At 42.4% G+C, this 19843-nt stretch overlaps 1 protein-coding gene across 6 annotated transcripts in view; it reads right to left on the bottom strand.

Moving 5' to 3' along the window:
• The window catches only part of REC114 (REC114 meiotic recombination protein), a 124909-nt gene extending 115541 nt beyond the window's left edge, over positions 1-9368 (bottom strand). For all 6 annotated transcript variants that reach the window (XM_015453046.2, XM_045395709.1, XM_005559998.3 and 3 more), the window contains exon 1: positions 9189-9368. In XM_015453046.2, coding sequence (XP_015308532.1) covers positions 9189-9347 — 159 coding nt within the window. In that variant the 5' untranslated portion in view covers positions 9348-9368. The remainder of the gene's footprint in view (positions 1-9188) is intronic.
• Between the last annotated feature and the right edge of the window lie 10475 nt (positions 9369-19843).

The following is a 19843-nucleotide window of genomic DNA, read 5'->3' as shown; positions in this document are numbered from 1 at the left end:
TATTTCCTTGAGCAGTGGTTTGTAGTTCTCCTTGAAGACGTCCTTCACATCTCTTGTAAGTTGTATTCCTAGGTTTTCATTCTCTTTGTAGCAATTGTGAATGGGAGTTCACTCATGATTTGGCTCTCTGTTTGTCTGTTATTGGTGTATAAGAATGCTTGTTATTTTTGCACGTTGATTTTGTATCCTGAGACTTTGCTGAAGTTGCTTATCAGCTTAAGGAGATTTTGGGCTGAGACGATGGGGTTTTCTAAATATACAATCATGTTATCTGCAAACAGAGGCAATTGACTTCCTCTTTTCCTATTTGAATACCCTTTATTTATTTCTCTTGCCTGATTGCCCTGGCCAGAACTTCCAATACTATGTTGAATAGGGGTGGTGAGAGAGGGCATCCTTGTCTTGTGCCAGTTTTCAAAGGGAACGCTTCCAGTTTTTGCCCATTCAGTATGATATTGGCTGTGGGTTTGTCATAAATAGCTCTTACTATTTTGAGATACATTCTTTCAATACCGAATTTATTGAGAGTTTTTAGCATGAAGGGCTGTTGAATTTTGTCAAAGGCCTTTTCGGCATCTATTGAGATAACCAAGTGGTTTTTGTCATTGGTTCTATTTACGTGATGGATTATGTTTATTGATTTGTATACGTTGAACCAGTCTTGCATGCTAGGGATAAAGCTGACTTGATCGTGGTGGATAAGCTTTTCGATGTGCTGCTGAATTTGGTTTGCCAGCATTTTATTATGGATTTTCGCATCAATGTTCATCAGGGATATTGGCTTGAAATTTTCTTTTTTTGTCGTGTCTCTGCCAGGTTTTGATATCAGGATGATGCTGGCTTTGTAAAATGAGTTAGGGAGGATTCCCTCTTTTTCTATTGTTTGGAATCGTTTCACAAGGAATGGTACCAGCTCCTCTTTGTACCTCTGGTAGAATTCAGCTGTGAATCCGTCTGCTCCTGGACTTTTTTTGGTTGGTAGGCTATTAATTACTGCCTCAATTTCAGAACTTATTATTGGTCTATTCAGGGATTCGACTTCTTCCTGGTTTAGTCTTGGGAGGGTGTATGTGTCCAGGAATTTATCCATTTCTCCTAGATTTTATAGTTTATTTCATAGAGGTGTTTATAGTATTCTCTGATGGTAGTTTGCATTTCCATGGGATCAGTGACAGTAGCCCCTTTATCATTTTTTATTGTATCTATTTAATTCTTCTCTTTTTTCTTTTTTATTAGTCTGGCTAGCAGTCTATCTATTTTGTTGATCTTGTCAAAAAACCAGCTCCCAGATTCACTGATTTTCTGAAGGGTTTTTCGTGTCTCTGTCTTCTTCAGTTCTGCTCTGATCTTAGTTACTTCTTGTCTTCTGCTAGCTTTTGCATTTGTTTGCTCTTGCTTCTCTAGTTCTTTTAATTGTGACGTTAGGGTGCTGACTTTAGAGCTTTCCTGCTTTCTCTTGTGGGCATTTAGTGCTATAAATTTCCCTCTACACACTGCTTTAAATGTGTCCCAGAGATTCTGGTATGTTGTGTCTTTGTTCTCATTAGTTTCAAAGAATATCTTTATTTCTGCCTTCATTTTGTTATTCACCCAGTAGTCATTCAAGAGCAGGTTGTTCAATTTCCATGTAGTTGAGCAGTTCTGAGTGAGTTTCTTAGTCCTGAGTTCTAATTTTATTGCACTGTGGTCTGAGAGACTGTTTGTTATGATTTCCATTCTTTTGCATTTGCTAAGGAGTGTTTTACTTCCAATTATGTGGTCAATTTTAGAGTAAGTGTGATGTGGTACTGAGAAGAATGTATATTCTGTTGATTTGGGGTGGAGAGTTCTGTAGATATCTATTAGGTCCGCTTGGTCCAGAGCTGAGGTCAAGTCCTGGATATCCTTTATAATTTTCTGTCTCATTGATCTAATATTGACAGTGGGGTGTTAAAGTCTTCTACTATTATTGTGTGGGAGTCTAAGTCTCTTTGTAGGTCTCTAAGAATTTGCTTTATGAATCTGGGTGCTCCTGTATTGGGCGCATATATATTTAGGACAGTTAGCTCTTCTTGTTGCATTGATCCCTTTACCATTATGTAATGCCCTTGTCTCTTTTTATCTTTGCTGGTTTAAAGTCTGTTTTATCAGAGACTAGGATTGCAACCCCTGCTTTTCTTTTTTCTTTCGATTTGCTTGGTGAATATTCCTCCATCCCTTTATTTTGAGCCTATGTGTGTCTTTGCACATGAGATGGGTCTCCTGAATATGGCACACTGATGGGTCTTGACACTTTATCCAATTTGCCAGTCTGTGCCTTTTAATTGGGGCATTTAGCCTGTTTACATTTAAGGTTAATATTGTTATGTGTGAATTTGATCCTGTCATTATGATGTTAGCCGGTTATTTTGCCCATTAGTTGATGCAGTTTCTTCATAGCATCAGTGGTCTTTATAATTCGGTATGGTTTTGCAGTGGCTGGTCCTGGTTCATGTTTAGTGCTTCCTTCAGGAGCTCTTGTAAGGCAGGCCTGGTGGTGACAAGATCTCTCAGCATTTGCTTGTCTGTAAAGGATTTTATTTCTCCTTTGCTTATGAAGCTTAGTTTGGCTGGATATGAAATTCTGGATTGAAAATTCTTTTCTTTAAGAATATTGAATACTGGCCCTCACTTTCTTCTGGCTTGTAGGGTTTCTGCCAAGAGATCCGCTGTTAGTCTGATGGGCTTCACTTTGTGGGTAACCCAACCTTTCTCTCTGGCTGCCCTTAACATTTTTTCCTTCATTTCAACGTTGGTGTATCTGACGATTATATGTCTTAGGGTTGCTCTTCTCGAGCAGTATCTTTCTGGTGTTCTCTGTATTTCCTGAATTTGAATGTTGGCCTGCCTTGCTAGGTTGGGGAAGTTCTCCTGGATAATATCCTGAAGAGTGTTTTCCAACTTGGTTCCATTCTCCCCATCACTTTCAGGTACACCAATCAAACATAGATTTGGTCTTTTCACATAGTCCCATATTTCTTGGAGGCTTTGTTCATTTCTTTTCACTCTTTTTTCTCTAACCTTGTCTTCTCGCTTTATTTCTTTGAGTTGATCTTCAATCTCTGATATCCTTTTTTATGCTTGATTGATTCAGCTATTGATACTTGTGTATACTTCATGAAGTTCTCGTGCTGTGTTTTTCAGCTCCATTGGGTCATTTGTGTTCTTCTCTAAACAGGTTATTCTAGTTAGCAATTCAACTAACCTTTTTTCAAGGTTCTTAGCTTCCTTGCATTGGGTTAGAACATGCTCCTTTAGCTCGGAGGAGTTTGTTATTACCCACCTTCTGAAGCTTGCTTCTGTCAGTTTGTCAAACTTATCATCCATCCAGTTTTGTTCCCTTGCTGGCGAGGAGTTGTGATCTTTTGGAGGTGAAGAGGTGTTCTGGTTTTTGGAATTTTCAGCCTTTTTAAGCTGGTTTCTCCACATCTTTGTAGATTTATCTACCCTCAGTCTTTGATGTTGGTGACCTTCGAGTGAGGTCTCTGAGGGGACATTCTTTTTGTTGATGTTGATACTATTCCTTTCTGTTTGTTAGTTTTCCTTCTAACAGTCAGGCCCCTCTGCTGCAGGTCTGCTGGAGGTCCACTCCAGACCCTGTTTGCCTGGGTATCACCAGCAGAGGCTGCAGAACAGGCTGCTGCCTGTTCCTTCCTCTGTAAGCTTCATCCCAGAGGGGCACCCGCCAGATGGCAGCCAGAGCTCTCCTGTATGAGGTATCTGACGGCCCCTACTGGGAGGTGTCTCCCAGTAGGAGACACAAGGGTCAGGGACCCACTTTAGGAGGCAGTCTGTCCCTTATCAGAGCTCAAACACTGTGCTAGGAGATCTACTGCTCTCTTCAGAGCTGTCAGGCAGGGATGTTTAAGTCTGCTGAAGCTGCGCCCACAGCCACCCCTTCCTTCCCCCAGGTGCTCTGTCCCAGGGAGATGGGGGTTTTATTTATAAGTCCTTGACTGGGCTGCTGCCTTTTTTTCAGAGATGTCCTGCCCAGAGAGGAGGAATCTAGAGAGACAGTCTGGCTGCAGCAGCCTTGCTGAGCTGTCGTGGGCTCCACCCAGTTCAAACTTCCTGGTGGCTTTGTTTACACTGTGAGGGTAAAACCGCCTACTTAAGCTTCAGCAATGGCAGACACCCCTCCCTCCACCAAGATGGAGCATCCCAGGTCAACCTCGGACTGCTGTGCTAGCAGTGAGAATTTCAAGCCAGTGGATCTTAGCTTGCTGGCTCCATGGGGGTGGGACCCGCTGAGCCATACCCCTTGGCTCCCTGGCTTAAGGCCCCTTTCCAGGGGAGTGAACAGTTCTGTCTCACTGGCTTTCCAGGTGCTACTAGCGTATGAAAAACAACAACAACAACAAAAAAAACCACTCCTGCAGCTAACTCGGTGTCTGCCCAAATAGCCACCCAGTTTTGTGCTTGAAACCCAGGGCCCTTGGTGGGGTAGGCGCCAGAGGGAATCTTCTCGTCTGTTGGTTGCGAAGACCATGGGAAAAGTGCAGTATCTGGGCCAGAGTGCACCATTCCTCCCAGTACAGTCTCTCACGGCTTCCCTTGGTTGGGGGAGGGAGATACCCCGAACCTGTGTGCTTCCCAGGTAAGGCGATGCCCCACCCTGATTTCGCTCGCCCTCCATGGGCTGCATCCTCTGTCCAACCAGTCCCAATGAGATAAACCAGGTACCTCAGTTGGAAATGCAGAAATCACCCGCCTTCTGAGTTGATCTTGCTGGGAGCTGCAGATTGGAGCTGTTCCTCCTATTCAGCCATCTTGTTATTGTTTTTTCCTATTTATTTATTTATTTATTTATTTATTTATTTATTTATTTTTTTTTTTGAGATGGAGTCTCACTCTGTTGCCCAGGCTGGAGTGCAGTGGCACAATCTTGGCTCACTGCAACCTCTGTCTCCTGGGTTCAAGGGATTCTCCTGCCTCAGCCTCCCAAGTAACCTCGGGTTTCACCATGTTGGCCAGGCTGATCTGACCTCCTGACCTCAAGTGATCCACCCATCTTGGCCTCCCAAAGCGCTGGGATTACAGGGATGAGCCACTGTGCCAGGCCTCTTGTCAATCTTCTCTGGGGCTCTGTCCCCTCTACCCAACTTACAAATGTTGGATTACCTTTAAGCTTGGTCGCGAATCTCACCTAATCCCATGACTATAAATATCACTTTTATGCTGATGACTTGCACCTTTACATTTCCAGCCCAGATCTTCCTTCTGAGTCTAGGCCAATATACCCAACTATCTATCCAATATCTCCACTTGGATGCTTCACAATCTTATCAAATTCAATACATCCAAAACTGAAATCTTGGATTATTCTTCCCTCACTGTTCCTCCTCCAGTGTTTCCCATTCTCCAACCATCTACTCAGTTGCTTCTGCTAGAAACCCAGAAGTCCTTTACTCTTGCCACTCATATACAATCAAGCACCAAGCCTTTTCATTTTGGTCTCCAAAATATATTCCTAATATTCCTATCTCTACTGCCATGCCCTTAGTCTAAGCCATCATCATCTCTTGCCTATAACACTGCAATAGCATTCTATATGATCTTTCTGAATCCACTCATATTCCCCTCCAATTCCATCTTCACACCACAACCAGAGTGATCTTTCAAAGACGAAAATGCCTCTGCCCAAAACTCTTCGGTGGCTTCCCACTGGATTTATAATAATGTTCACAAGGCACCTGCCTACCTCTTCAGACAGGCTTATCTCAAGCTACCATTTCCCTTATTCTCTAAGCACCAGATTTGTTAGCCTTCTCACTATACATTACACATGCAGAGGTTTTTCAGGTATGTTGTGGCCTCTGTACAGGTTGTGGGATTTTTATTTTATTTTATTTATTTATTTATTTTTGAGACAGTCTTGCTCTGTCACTCAGGTTGCAGTGCAGTGCCACGATCTCAGCTCACTGCAACCTCCACCTCCCAGGTTCAAGTGATTCTCCTGCCTCAGCCTCCTGAGTAGCTGGGACTACAGGCAAGCACCAACCACTACACCCGGGTAATTTTTGCATTTTTAGTAGAGGCGGGGTTTTGCCATGTTGGCCAGGCTGGTCTCAAACTCCTGACCTCAGGTGATCCACCCGCCTCAGCCTCCCAAAGTGCCTGGATTACAGGCCTGAGCCATCACGCCCAGCTACCTGGGACCTTTATTCTCTTTAATTCTTCTCCTACCTACTGCTGCCCAAAATACACAAACATGTATGCATGTGTGCACACATGTGACATACATGTATGTGTATAATCCAAAATCCCAGATTCCGCATCCAGTAGTCAAACCAGACAAAAGGGAACTGAATGACTGGCAACCCATGGTGTTAAAACATACCACTAGAACAAAATAATAATAATAGCAAACCCCTATGTAACTTAACACATACTAGGCACTATTTTAGGTGATTGATACGTATTAGCTTATTCAATGCTCAAAATAATCCTATGAAGTAGGTACAGGCACACTTCCCTTTACTGTACTTTGCTTTATTGCACTTCACAGATATTACATTTTTTACAAATTGAAGGTTTGTGGCAACCCCACATCAATCAAGTCTCTCAGTGCCATTTTTCTAACAGCATGTGTTCACTTCATGTCTCTGTATCATATTTTGGTAATTTTCACAATATTTCAAGCTTTTTCATTATTATTATATCTGATGGTGATCTGTGATCACCATTGTTACTATTGTACTGATGTTACTATTGCAGTTGTTCTGGAGTGCCACAAACCACGCCCATAGAAGATAGTGAACTTAATCAATAAATGATATGTATATTCCAACTGCTCCATCCACCAGCCTTTGCTCTGTCTCTCTCCCTCTCCCTGGTCCTCACTATTCTGAGATGTAACAATATTGAAATCCAGTCAATTAATAACCCTACAATGGCCTCAAAGTGTTAAGGTGAAAGGAAAAATCACACATCACTCATTTAAAATCAAAAGCTAGAAATGATTAAGCTTAGCAAGGAAGGTATGTTGAAAGCCAAGATAAGTCAAAAGCTAGACCTCTTATGCCAGTTAGCCAGGTTGTAAATGCAAAGGAAAAGTTCTTAAAGGAAATTAAAAATGCTATTCCAGTGAACACAGGAATCGTAAGTGGAACAGCCTTATTTCTGAAATGGAAAAAGTTGTAATGGTCTGCATAGAAGATCAAACCAGTCACAACATTCCCTTAAGCCAAAGCCTGATCTGATTTTTTAACATATTCAAAACAGCCTTCTCTTAGAAGAAGAGGCCATCTAGGACGTTCATAGCTAAAGAGGAGAAGTCAATGCCTGGCTTCAAAGTTTCAAAGGGCAGGCTGACTCTTGCATTAGGGGCTAATCCCACTGGAGACTCTAAATTGAAGCCAATGCTCATTTACCATTCTGAAAGTCCTAGGGCCCTTAGGAACTGTGCTAAATCTACTTTGCCTATGCTCTATAAATAGAACAACAAAGTCTGGATGATAGCACAATTGTTTATAGCATGGTTTACTGAATATTTTAAGCCCACTGTTGAGACCAACTGCTCAGAAAAAAAGATTCCTGTCAAAATATTACTGTTCATTAACAAGGCACCTGGTCACCCAAGAGCTTGGATAGAGATGTACAAAGAGATGAATGTTGTTTTCATGCCTGCTAACACAACATTCATTCTGCAACCCATGATCAAGGAGTAATTGTCAGCTTTTAAGTCTTATTATTTAAGAAATACATTTTATAAGGCTATAGCTTCTATAGCTAGTGATTCCTCTGATGGATCTGGGCAGTTAATTGAAAACATCTGAAAAGGATTCACCATTCTAGATACCATTAAGAACATTTGTGATTCATGGGAGGAGGTCAACATATCAACATTAACAGGAATTTGGAAGAAGTTGATTCCAGCCCTCACGCATGACTTTTGAGGGGTTCAAGATTTCAGCGGAGGCAGGAACTGCAGATGTGTAGAAAGAGCAAGAGAACTAGAATTGGAAGTGAAGCCTGAAGATGGGACTGAATTGCTATAATCTTATGATAAAACTTGAAGAGATGAGGAGTTGCTTTTTATGGATGAGCAAAGAAAGTGGTTTCCTAAGATGGAATCTACTCATGGTGAAAATGGTGTGAACATTGCTGAAATGACAGCGAAGTATTTAGAATATCACATAAACTTAGTTGATAAAGCAGCAGCAAAATTTGAGAGGATTAACTCCAATTTTGAAAGAAGTTCTACTGTGGGTAAAAATGCCATTAAACAGCATTGCATGCTACAGAGCAATCTTTCCTGAAAGGAAGAGGCAATCCATGTGACGAACTGAATTGTTGTCTTATTTTAAGAAATTGCCACAGCAACCCCAACCTTGGGAAACCACCACTCTGATCAGTCAGCAGCCACCAGCATGAAGCGAGACCCTCCAGCGGCAAAAAGACTGACCTGCTGAAGGCTCAGGTGAGTGTTAACATTTTTTAGCAATAAAGTATTCTCGAATCAAGGTATATACATTTTCCTTTTAGACATAATTCTTTTAGACAAGTTAATAGACTACAGTATAGTGCAAACATAGGTTTTATATGCACTGAGAAGCCAGAAAGTTCGTAACTTGCTTTATTGTGATGATCTGGAACCGAACACCAGTATTTCTGAGGGCCTGTACTATTATATTATTATCTCTATTTTAAGACAAAGTGAATAAGGCATAGAGAGGTTAAGTAACTAAAGCAAGGTCACAGAAATTCACTGGCAACGCGAGGATTCAAATCTAGACCTGTGTGAGTGCTTGGTTACGGTATGACTCAGTTGTCCCTTCTGTAATTAGTTATTTGGATAAATAGTGTATTCTCCACTAAACTAAAAACATCAATACGGGTGGGGAGCGTTTATATCTTGCTCACTGCTCCATCCCTAGCACCCCGAATAGAGTCTAGCACATACTTGACGCTCAATAAATACACATGAATATATGAATGTTTACTACTCCCTTGCATAATTATTGAGACTGTAAAGGTTCCAACCATGTCTCCTACTGCTATGTATGTATTTTCTATCTTAGTTGTCGGCCTGGCCATTCCCCAACATGCCTGGTAGTCGCTTGGTGTCCCTTCGGCATCGCTTCAGGGCACTGGCCCCGTATATATGTAGAGCCTCCCCTCCTCAGGGCTGTGGGCGCCTCAGGAATATTCCCGCCTTTGGGCCTCACCTTCCATGTGGGGCAAGGGGCTGTCCCAGCTTCCTGGCGTGGCCCAGGTGGGTCTCTGGTGTTTGAGGGTATGCAGCGGGCGTACCGCTGCAGAGGCCACTCTGTCGCTTCTCCTCCGGTAAGCCCGAGGCTCAAGGGTACTTTTCCTGCCTCCGCCATGTCCGCCCTCACCACACGCACAGCCGGCGGGGACCTGCCAATCTGGTATCCAACCAATCAGTAAGCAGAACGCCCCAAGGCCCACCCTCCCGTTCAGTGGAAGCCAATTGGCAGGCTCCGAAGATTCCAACCTAGGGCATTTCCGGGCCTAGGGGGTCTCTCTTGACCTTGGGCACCGAGATGGTCACTTCTTTTTTTTTTTTTTTTTTTTTTTTTGAGACTGAGTCTGGCTCTGTCGCCCAGGCTGGAGTGCAGTGGCCGGATCTCAGCTCACTGCAAGCTCCGCCCTTGAGACTGAGTCTGGCTCTGTCGCCCAGGCTGGAGTGCAGTGGCCGGATCTCAGCTCACTGCAAGCTCCGCCTCCCGGGTTTACGCCATTCTCCTGCCTCAGCCTCCGGAGTAGCTGGGACCACAGGCGCCCGCCACCTCGCCCGGCTAGTTTTTTGTATTTTTTAGTAGAGACGGGGTTTCACCGTGTTAGCCAGGATGGTCTCGATCTCCTGACCTTGTGATCCGCCCGTCCCAGCCTCCCAATTTTTTTTTTTTTTTTTTTTGAGACGGGAGTCTCGCTCTGTCGCCCAGGCTGGAGTGAGTGGCGCGATCTCAGCTCACTACAAGCTCCGCCTCCCGGGTTTACGCCATTCTCCTGCCTCAGCCTCCTGAGTAGCTGGGACTACAGGCGCCCGCCACCTCGCCCGGCTAGTTTTTTGTATTTTTTTAGTAGAGACGGGGTTTCACCGTGTTCACCCGGATGGTCTCGATCTCCTGACCTCGTGATCCGCCCCTCTCGGCCTCCCAAAGTGCTGGGATTACAGGCTTGAGCCACCGCGACCGGCCATCACTTCTACATTGTAGGGCGGTCGTGACTCTTATTAGTGGAAGTTGAAGTCGCGCTTGCACAGCATTCGGGCCCACACCTTCCCTCGGGCAGCCCATGTCAACTTCTGCAGCTCTGAGTCTGAGAAGTTTCCTAAACTGGTTGACTCCCTGTAACCTACACACTGGGACTAGGCTGATAGTTGAGGCTGCCTGGACACACGCGTTTCCCTTCCTCAGAGCGGCCTTTCAGAAGACAGTGTCCCCACTTCACCTCACACCCACCACAACAAAGCCCCAGTTCCACACGCCATTCAGGAGACTCGGTTACTTCCTCATCATCCATCCTGCCGCTCCTCGACGTTCCCTGCCACCCGACAGTCAATTTTTCACCGAAAGAGAGGAGCAGATGGGTGGGGGCTGCCAGCAGCAAAAGATGTGCCTACATCCAACAGCAGATGCAATGAAATGACATTTCTGGGTGATTTATAGGCGGCAAAGCACTTACACATCTGTTATTTCCTTTATCCTCCCAACAACCTTGTGGTGAATTAAAGAAGCAAAATGGGGATTATTACCCCTATCTAATAGTTGGAGGCAAAATAAGGTCCAGTGACCCGGCACAGTGGCTCACCCCTGTAATCCCAGCACTTTGGGACGCCGAGGCGGGCGGATTGCCTGAGCTCAGGAGTTCGAGACCACCCTGGGCAACATGGTGAACCCCGTCTCTACTAAAATACAAAACTTAGCCGGGCGTGGTGGCGCACGCTTGTAACTCCAGCTACTCGGTAGGCTGAGGCACAAGAATTGCTTGAGCCCCAGAGGCGGAGGTTGTAGTGAGCCGAGATTGTCGCACTGCACTCCAGCTTGGGCTGCAGAGTAAGACTCTGTCTCATAAAATAAAATAATCCAGAGAGTAGATGTGGTTTGTCCAAGGTTACACAATCAGTGAACGACAGAGCCAGAGTAGAGCTGTGGATTCCACAATATCCATGTGTCCACCTCATTTGCAAAGAATTTAGATATTCATGCAATCTATGTCAAGTTAGAAGCAAAGTATACAGAGGGTAGAGACTATGCTAACCAAATACATAAAATAGAATTAAAACACAAACAGTGTTTAAAGCTATGTATACCAAAGGATATTCAATTCACAGACAATGGTTGGATAGGTGGTAATTTATTCACTCTACAAAGCATCAATTAAATATCTACAGTGTGCAAACAGCTATGCTAGTCACCATAGGGGCTACAGAAACGGATAAGCCATGTATCTAACCTTCTGGGACCACAGGATCTAATAAGGAAGACAAACAAGGTGCAAATATACCCATGACACCTGACAGTTAATGCCACCGGAAAGGTACAAACCATGTGCTCTCAGGGTTCAAATGAAGTAAAAATCTTCCCAATAGGGAGTGGCAGTGGTATTCGAGTTAGGACTTGAAGGGTGAGAAAAATTTCCCAAGGGAAGATGGCAGGAACTGTTGTTCCATGTGAAGGAGAAGTTGAGGAGTAAAGTTGTGGAAATGAGGATAATGACATGACTAGCTAGAATGCAAAGTTGTTTTTTAAGGAAAATGAGGCTACAGAGGTGAGCTGGGACAAAAGAGTATTGAACAGCAGCTAAGGAATGTGAATTTTACTTGGTAGGTGATGAGGAATATGAAAAATTTGCATAGGAGAATGACTCCATCCTAGTAGTGGTCCAGGTAGGTTAATATCTCAGAAGCATATGGGATACACTGGATTAAAGGCAAGAAGGGTCCACTACTTATCTTTCCAGCAGTCTAGTAAAGCTTACCAAAGGGGTGGGGTTTCAGAAATAGCTTCTGAAGGTCCATAAATGACACAGCAATACTGCATTTAATATAGGAATAAATGGTTAAAAACTTGGTTTGAATCCCAGGTTTGTCAGTTCCCAGCTGTGTGACCTTGTTGAAGTCAGTTAACCTCTCTGTAAAATAGTGTTATTAAACAACTACTTTACAGGGTCATCGAGAAGATAAAATAAGAACATATGTGGGAAAACACTTGGTAAATTACAAAGTGGTACATATGTTGGTGCTTTCTATTTCCAGGGTTAAAGTGACTTTCTGTGGACTCCCTACAGGCAGAGAGGATGGGAATGGGAGCCTGACATTGGGTCTCAGAGGTACTCACCTTCCAGGTCCAGGGTTGCAGCTGCTGTCAGACACCCTTTGCAGGAGCAGATGATGCTCACAGTTGGGACCCTGTCAGTGCCCAAGGACACCCAGGGCCCTGCTGGGTTCCCACCTGCAAGCACCCTTCCTAGACAATGCACCTGTGCTTGAGCTTCTGGGGCCACCAGCGTCTGCCAAGAACAGATCATGTCTGCAAAGGGAGATATGATAAAGCCACAGCTCAATGCACAGAGGCTCTCACAAACTTATAATATTAACAAATATGACTTGAGCGCTCAGGAGATCCCAGGTGCTATGCTAGGTGCTGAGCATATAGTAGAGAGCAAAACAAATGGCTCTTCTGCTGTCTTGAAGCTCACAATCTAGTAGAGGGTAGAACACTGAGCAAATTACCCACTATTGTTAATGGCTAATGTATTTTCTTTTTAAAAGGTAAAGCTGTAATCTTTATTAAGGTATAATTTTAGATAATAAAAAGCACAGATCTCACATATCCAATTAGGTGAGTTTTGACACCTATGTAAATTCATGTAGCCACCATCCAAAACAAAATATAGAACACTTTCAAAACCACCAGGTTCCCTTGTGAGTGCCTCCTTTCCATTACTCAAATCAGACCGCCCTGCAAGGGCAACCACTGGTTGATTTATCACCTTAGCTCTCCTGTTCCCGGACTTTATATACACGAAATCACACAGAGTATTTTCTTTTATATATGCTTATTTCATTCAGTGTAATTTTGTTTTTTTAGCTCCATCCATGTTGTTGCATGTGACAATAATTCATTCCTTTTTAGTGCTAAATAGCATTCCATTATATGACTACCTCACAGTTTGCTTTTTTTCACCTGTTGGTGGACATTTGGGATGCTTTCTAGTTTTTTGTTTGTTTTTGCTGTTATGAACATTTTTGTACAAGCTTTTTTTTCTTCTTTCTTTCTTTTTTTTTTTTTTGTAGATGTGTGTTGTCATTTATCTTCAATAAGTACCTAGAGGGCCAGGTGCAGTAGCTCACGCTTGTAATTCCAGTGCTTTGGAAGGCCAAAGCGGGCAGATCACCTGAGGTCAGGAGTTCGAGACCAGCCTGGCCAACATGGTGAAACCCTGTCTCTACTAAAAATACAAAAATTAGCTGGGCGTGGTGGTGGACACCTGTAATCCCAGTTACTCGGGAGGCTGAGACAGGAGAATCACTTGAACCTGGGAGGCAGAGGTTGCAGTGAGCCAAGATCACACCACTGCACTCCAACCTGGGTGACAGAGCGAGACTCCATCTCAAAAAATATATAATAAATAAATAAATACCTAGAAATATAATTTCTGGGTCTTAGAGAGATGTATATTTAACTTTGTAGAAAACTGCCAAAGAATTCTCCATAGTGATTGTGCCACTTTGCATTCCCATCAGCAAAATATAAGAGTTCCAGTTGCTGACGTGACCACATCCTTGCTGATATTTGCCTTACTAAGTATTTAGTTTGAGCCATTCTGGTGGATGTATAGTGGTTGCTCACTGGGATTTTAATTTACATTTCCCTGATGATGAATGATATTTGCTTATTGGCCATTTGTATACATTATGTGTGAAGTGTCTGTTCAAATCATTGAACATTGTTGATTTGTAGGAGTTCTTTATATATTCTGGGCACCAGTCCTTTGTCAGATATATGTAATGAAAATATTTTCCCATTCCATTACTAGCCTTTTCATTTTCTTAACAATGTTTTTGTAAAGAACAGATGTTTTTAATTTTGATTAAGTACTTTTTAATTAATTTTTTGGGTGGTTTTAATAGTGTTTTCCATGTCTTACCTAAAAAAAACTTTGCTCACCCTAAGGTTGTACACTTATCCTCCCACATTTTCTTCCAGAAATTTTATGGTTCTAACTTTTACAGCTAGGCGTATGATCCTTGTTGCATTATATTTTTGTGTGAAGTGAGGTAGGGATTATGGATCATTCTTTTCCATGTGGATGTACCATTAATGTTACATGGAGGCAGCCCTAAACCAATGACTAATGGAAACTGTCATATAAATACCCAAGTTCCCTTACTCCTCAGGTGGGACAGTTCTGAGATGTGTGTAATACCCTGTTTCCTAAGTTTTCCAGTGGAGTTAAGTTCCACTTACCCATGATGCTAACTTGTTTAGTAATGATTCATTTTGGGCTAACTTCCCTACCCTGTCTTCCTCCCCTATCAGTGTTTCCTGGGATCGCCTCTCAAATAAATTGCTTGCACGTAAGGGTCTGCTTAACCCAGGGTCTGCTTCTGTGGAAACCCAAACCAAGACAGTAACAAACAAGATAGACAGTCCCTACCCTCATGTATTTAGCTTTAATATAGTTACATACAGGAAGATGGTACAACCTGCATTCAGAGGAGGGAGAAGTCATTCTCACATGCGAAGTAGACCCTCCAATGCCTCGCTGACTAGAAGCAGCAGAATGACAGCATTTGAAGTTAGAACTAATAAATGACAGGTTACTATGAGCTAATACATCCCCTTCTTTTTTTTTTTCTGTAGAGATGGGGTCCCGCTTTGTTGCCCAAGCTGGTCTCAAACAAACCCAAACTGGCTTCAAGCAATTCTCCTGCCTCAGCCTCCCAAAGCACTGGGGTTACACGCATGAGCCACTGCATCCCCACATCCCCCTCTTATAAGACTATTACTAGTTAGAAAAACCTAGCCCCTGAAATTTAAAAAAAAGAGGAAAAGTCATTTATTTCACTGAAGAGTGTTTTCATCCCAAATCCTTTTACTGTGTAACTCTATTTTGCAGATGGCATAAATAGCACAGAGAGATGCTGTGTGAGTAAGTCAGCATCATTGTTGGAGGCAGCCTGAAGGACTGGTTTTGGAACCCTAGCATGTCTCTTTCAGAGCAGATCAGGGACCCCATACATCCCTTCTGCCAAGACTATTGAGTCAGCAAAGGAAATGATGGCTTCAGTCTCCTTGGGTCCCCTAGATGACAAGATGACAGGAAGAGCTGCACCTCTGCTCTGCCTGCTGTGTCCCTCAGCAACAGCTCTGGGGACCACACAAAGTGATTGAGAACTGCAGAACAATGTTGGTGGTTGTGGGTTTCCCAGAAAAGCCCTGTGTGCATCAGTCAAGCCAGATGAACTGTCTACATTATGACAGACCTGTGTATACTGTGTGAGAAGGGGATGCTCCCCTGGTACTTTACACTCACTACTAAAAAGCAATTATTTTCCAGTTGCTACTCTGTATCTTTCACAAGCAAAAATCAACCACTTCTTTGCAGGTAATTGAAAGTATTTCAATGTGACCAGGCGCAGACAATCCCAACTTGTCTACAGGTTACTGGTCATTTTTTGCACAACATGGAGAGAGATTAACACTGATTTTCCCATGTGTTAAAAACCCAGAGAATAATAAATTACTATAAAATGTTTGCCAGCTGGTAGATTTGGGAGTGCATTTTACAAAGCTGGATTAGAGTCAGAAATAAGAATTTAAAGCAAACCCTAAAGGAAGACTATGAACTCAGACCTTAAAGAGAGGGACTATACTTTATGTTGGAATCCAGAATTGCTGGCACATAGTAGGTTCTTAATTTTTTTTAATGAAAGGACTGCAAATTTATTTTATTTTATTTTATTTTTATTTTTATTTTTTTTTGAGACGGAGTCTCGCTCTGTCTCCCAGGCTGGAGTGCAGTGGCGCGATCTCGGCTCACTGCAAGCTCCGCCTCCCGGGTTCACGCCATTCTCCTGCCTCAGCCTCCCGAGTAGCTGGGACTACAGGCGCCCACAACCGCGCCCGGCTAATTTTTTGTATTTTTAGTAGAGACGGGGTTTCACCGTGGTCTCGATCTGCTGACCTTGTGATCCGCCCGCCTCGGCCTCCCAAAGTGCTGGGATTACAGGCGTGAGCCACCGCGCCCGGCCAGGACTGCAAATTTTAATATGGAAGAAAGGGACAATTTAAAAATCACTATGAGTGTATAAAGGGTTAACATGGGGGGATATGGTTAATACCCCTTTCCCTTCCTTGCCTCCACAATGTTGGAACAAGAAGAAATCACCTTCAACCATGTCATGAAGAATTGGAGCTAACATTAAAGAATAAATTTTTGTATCTCAAGATCTTAATCTAATAGGTGATATATTTGGGGACTTTCCAACCCTGACACCTACATATACATAGTCAAATACAGAAACATAGATCCCTAGAAATCTCTTCCAATTTGATGCATTGCTTATTCCATCATTTGTTCCCTGACCCTGGAGAAGTCATTTAGCTCACCTCTGTAGAGTGAGGCTGTGAGACTTGCAATTTACACCTCAGAGGGCAGACATAATAAAGAAAATGCTTTGTGCTGGGAGTGACTCAGCAACAGCATTTTTGTGCTTAGTTGTTGAGAATATTTTGAATAATTCAGCAACTGCAACTGCACCTCCAGCAGATGTTAGGTTAGGACTAGCTGAGGCTGGGAGGTCAAAGTTTCAGGGGGACCCTGGGAATGGTAAGGGCTGCTTGCACTGCTTCCTCACATCAAATGCTTAGCTCTGAGGACATCACAGTGTCTCCAAATGAAAATCTTTCCCTGGGGGATGATTCTAACAATAAATTGAGGGACCCAGAAAAATAATGACTTTTTGTGGAGTGGTCATGTCAATTCAACTAATTTGTTCATTCATTTATTCAGCGGTGTTTCTTGGATTTACTCTGTGCCAGGCACTAAGCAAAGTAACAGAGATAAAAATCTGAACAGGTAAAACGCTTCTCTTGAAAATGTTTATAGTCTGGTAGAGGGACAGACCCAAAGACAAAAAATTCACAATATATTGTGAAAGATGTTCAATAAAGACAGGACCTGGCCTTGTGTTGGTGCAAAGGAGTGATACCTTCAAACGAGAGCAGTTAGAAGGCATGTGTTGTGCAACCATCACCACTCTCTAGTTCCAGAACATTCTCATCACCCCAAAAGGAAACCCCATACCCATTAGTCATCATTTCCATGCTCCTCTCCGCCGAGCCCCTGGAAAACAGCAATCCACTCTTTGTCTCTATGAATTTATCTATTCTGTGTATTTCATATAAATGAAATTATACAATATATGGCCTTTTATGTATGGCTTCTTTTACTTGGCATAATATTTTCAAGATTCATCCGTGTTACAGCATGTATGAATACTTCATTCTTTTTAATGGATGACTAATATTCCATTGTACAGCTATACCTATGTTGTTTATCCACCCATCAGTTGACAGATATTTGAGTTGTTTCCACCTGAGAGGAAACTCTTGAATACTTTATGTATTTCAACATAAAAATGGCTTTTTAATTCTCTTATAAAATAAGCAATACAGACTCCCAGGCAGCATAGTACAGTTAAATTCACTCCTCAACAAATTCTCCCATCTCCAGACACATAGCAATGACAGGTCAAATATAAGAAGAGATGACTGAAAAGGGATAGCTAGGATCAAAGAGAAGACAAGCATCTCTGGGACCATAAATCTCCAGCAGTGAGCAAGGATAAAGCCAGGGCATGCTGGGCTCCAGGTCTGGCCCTAGACAGTGGTAGCAGGGAATCAGGACCAAACAGCTCCACACAACGCACAGAATAGAGTCAGGCTTCCTGCATGAAGCCAGGAGCTGGAGTGGGATGCTGTTCCTTTGAAAGGGGCTCAAAAAGACTGCCACTCTGCTGCCTGGTGTAACTGTTTCCAGGAACATGGGGCCCAAAGGAGGCAGGTGGACAGACACAGCCTCATGAGCAGGACCTGAGCCAAGGCTCCTGCAGACTCTGGGACTGGATATCTCCAATGTTGCAGCACATCAACATCCCTGTAAGACTTGGTTTTGGACCGGGGCCTGGGGGACCAAGGGAAGGCAGTAGCACACCACTCAATTACTAGAAAGCAAGGGAAACATGAAGAAAAGCAAGAAGCTTCTTGCTTAAAATGACCCTGAAAATCAAAAGTCTAAAACACATCAGGGAACACAATTTTAGGAAAGACGATCAACAAAATCAACACTAGGAATAAAAACTCACTTCTGACAAAACTAATTGTATAGAACAGACTGACAAAAATGCTTTAGAATGATCAATACTATTTATTACAACCTGCGACATGGATGAATAACATAATATTGAACAAAAGAAGCTAGACACAAAAGAGTACATAACACGTGCTTACATGATGTAATGTGAAAAAGCAGGCAAATCAATCTATGGTGTCAGAAGCCAGAAAAATGGTTACCCTTGGAAAAAGGCCAAAGAGGATGCTGGAAACGTTTTATTTCTTGACTCAGATGCTTGTTACATGGGTGTCTTCACTTTATGAAAAGTCATTGTGTTGTCCATACAATCCATCCTCATTTATTCACTGATTCTGTATTTGCTAATTTACCTACTCACTCAAATTTATTTGCAACCCCAAAATCAATACTTGCTGAGCTTTGTGGTTGTTTGCAGATATACACATTGAGGGGAAAAATTTGAGTCACTGGATGCACATGTTCCAAGCTGAAGTCGGACAAAGCAACTCTCTGCTTACTTGTTTCAGCTCTCATGTTAGAAGCAAGTATCCTTTTCACAGGCTACTTAGTGCACGTTTTTCTGGGTGTTTGTACTTTCTGATGGTGATTTTGCTGTTTAAAATTGCCCGGAAGCATACAGCTGCAGTGTTACCTAGTGTTATCATAAACCTGCGGTATGCCTTATAGATAAAATACACGTGTTAGTAAGCTTCATTCAGGTATGAGTTGCAGTGCTGTTGGCAGTAAGTTCAATGTTAATGAATCAACCATATATATTAAATAAGGTGTCTTTCAATAGAAACACACACAAAACAAGATTATATATTGATCGGTTGATGAAAATGTTGTGACCAGAGGCTCACAGGAGCCTAACTCTGTATTTCCCCTGGGAGCAATGGTTCAGTATTCATTAATTCAGTGTTCATGGTGATTTTATGGAACATAACTTTCACAAATAATGAGAATCAATTGTACATAATTTTTGTAGGTTTCTTTATTTATATTACACTTCAATTAAAAAGTTGCCCATTTAAACATTTAAACAATGAATTTTCAATGTGATAACTGAGAGTTGATACTTCTAGACACTCACTAAAATAATTATTGCAGGATGTATTTAATGGTAGCACAGAAATTGGTTTTAAATATAGCAAAACTTAATTATTGACTATCAAAAAAACTATTGACTATTTTTAAAACTCTAAAGAATAAAAAGATGGAGGGAGAGAGGTATTCAACAAGTAGTTAAATTATGACAATGTCCAAAGTTAGGAGTGAAATATTTAATAACGTTAGTTTTGCTAGAAAATGAGGAGTTAAGTGTGCATATTTCAAAAAATGAAAGAAACTACTAAAGATATAGAACAATCTATAGCTTTCAAATGAGTAGACTAAAAAAGAGTGTTGGGATGAAGAAAAGTCTATCAGCAGAGAGAAGGAATAAAGAAAGAATGATAAGCAGAAATCATGCATAAGCTTGTCCTAAAACTTCAAA

This window comes from Macaca fascicularis, chromosome 7 (assembly GCF_037993035.2).
Source record: "Macaca fascicularis isolate 582-1 chromosome 7, T2T-MFA8v1.1".
Classification (NCBI taxonomy): Eukaryota; Metazoa; Chordata; class Mammalia; order Primates; family Cercopithecidae; genus Macaca; species Macaca fascicularis.
This window is presented reverse-complemented; position numbering and strand designations above follow the sequence as displayed.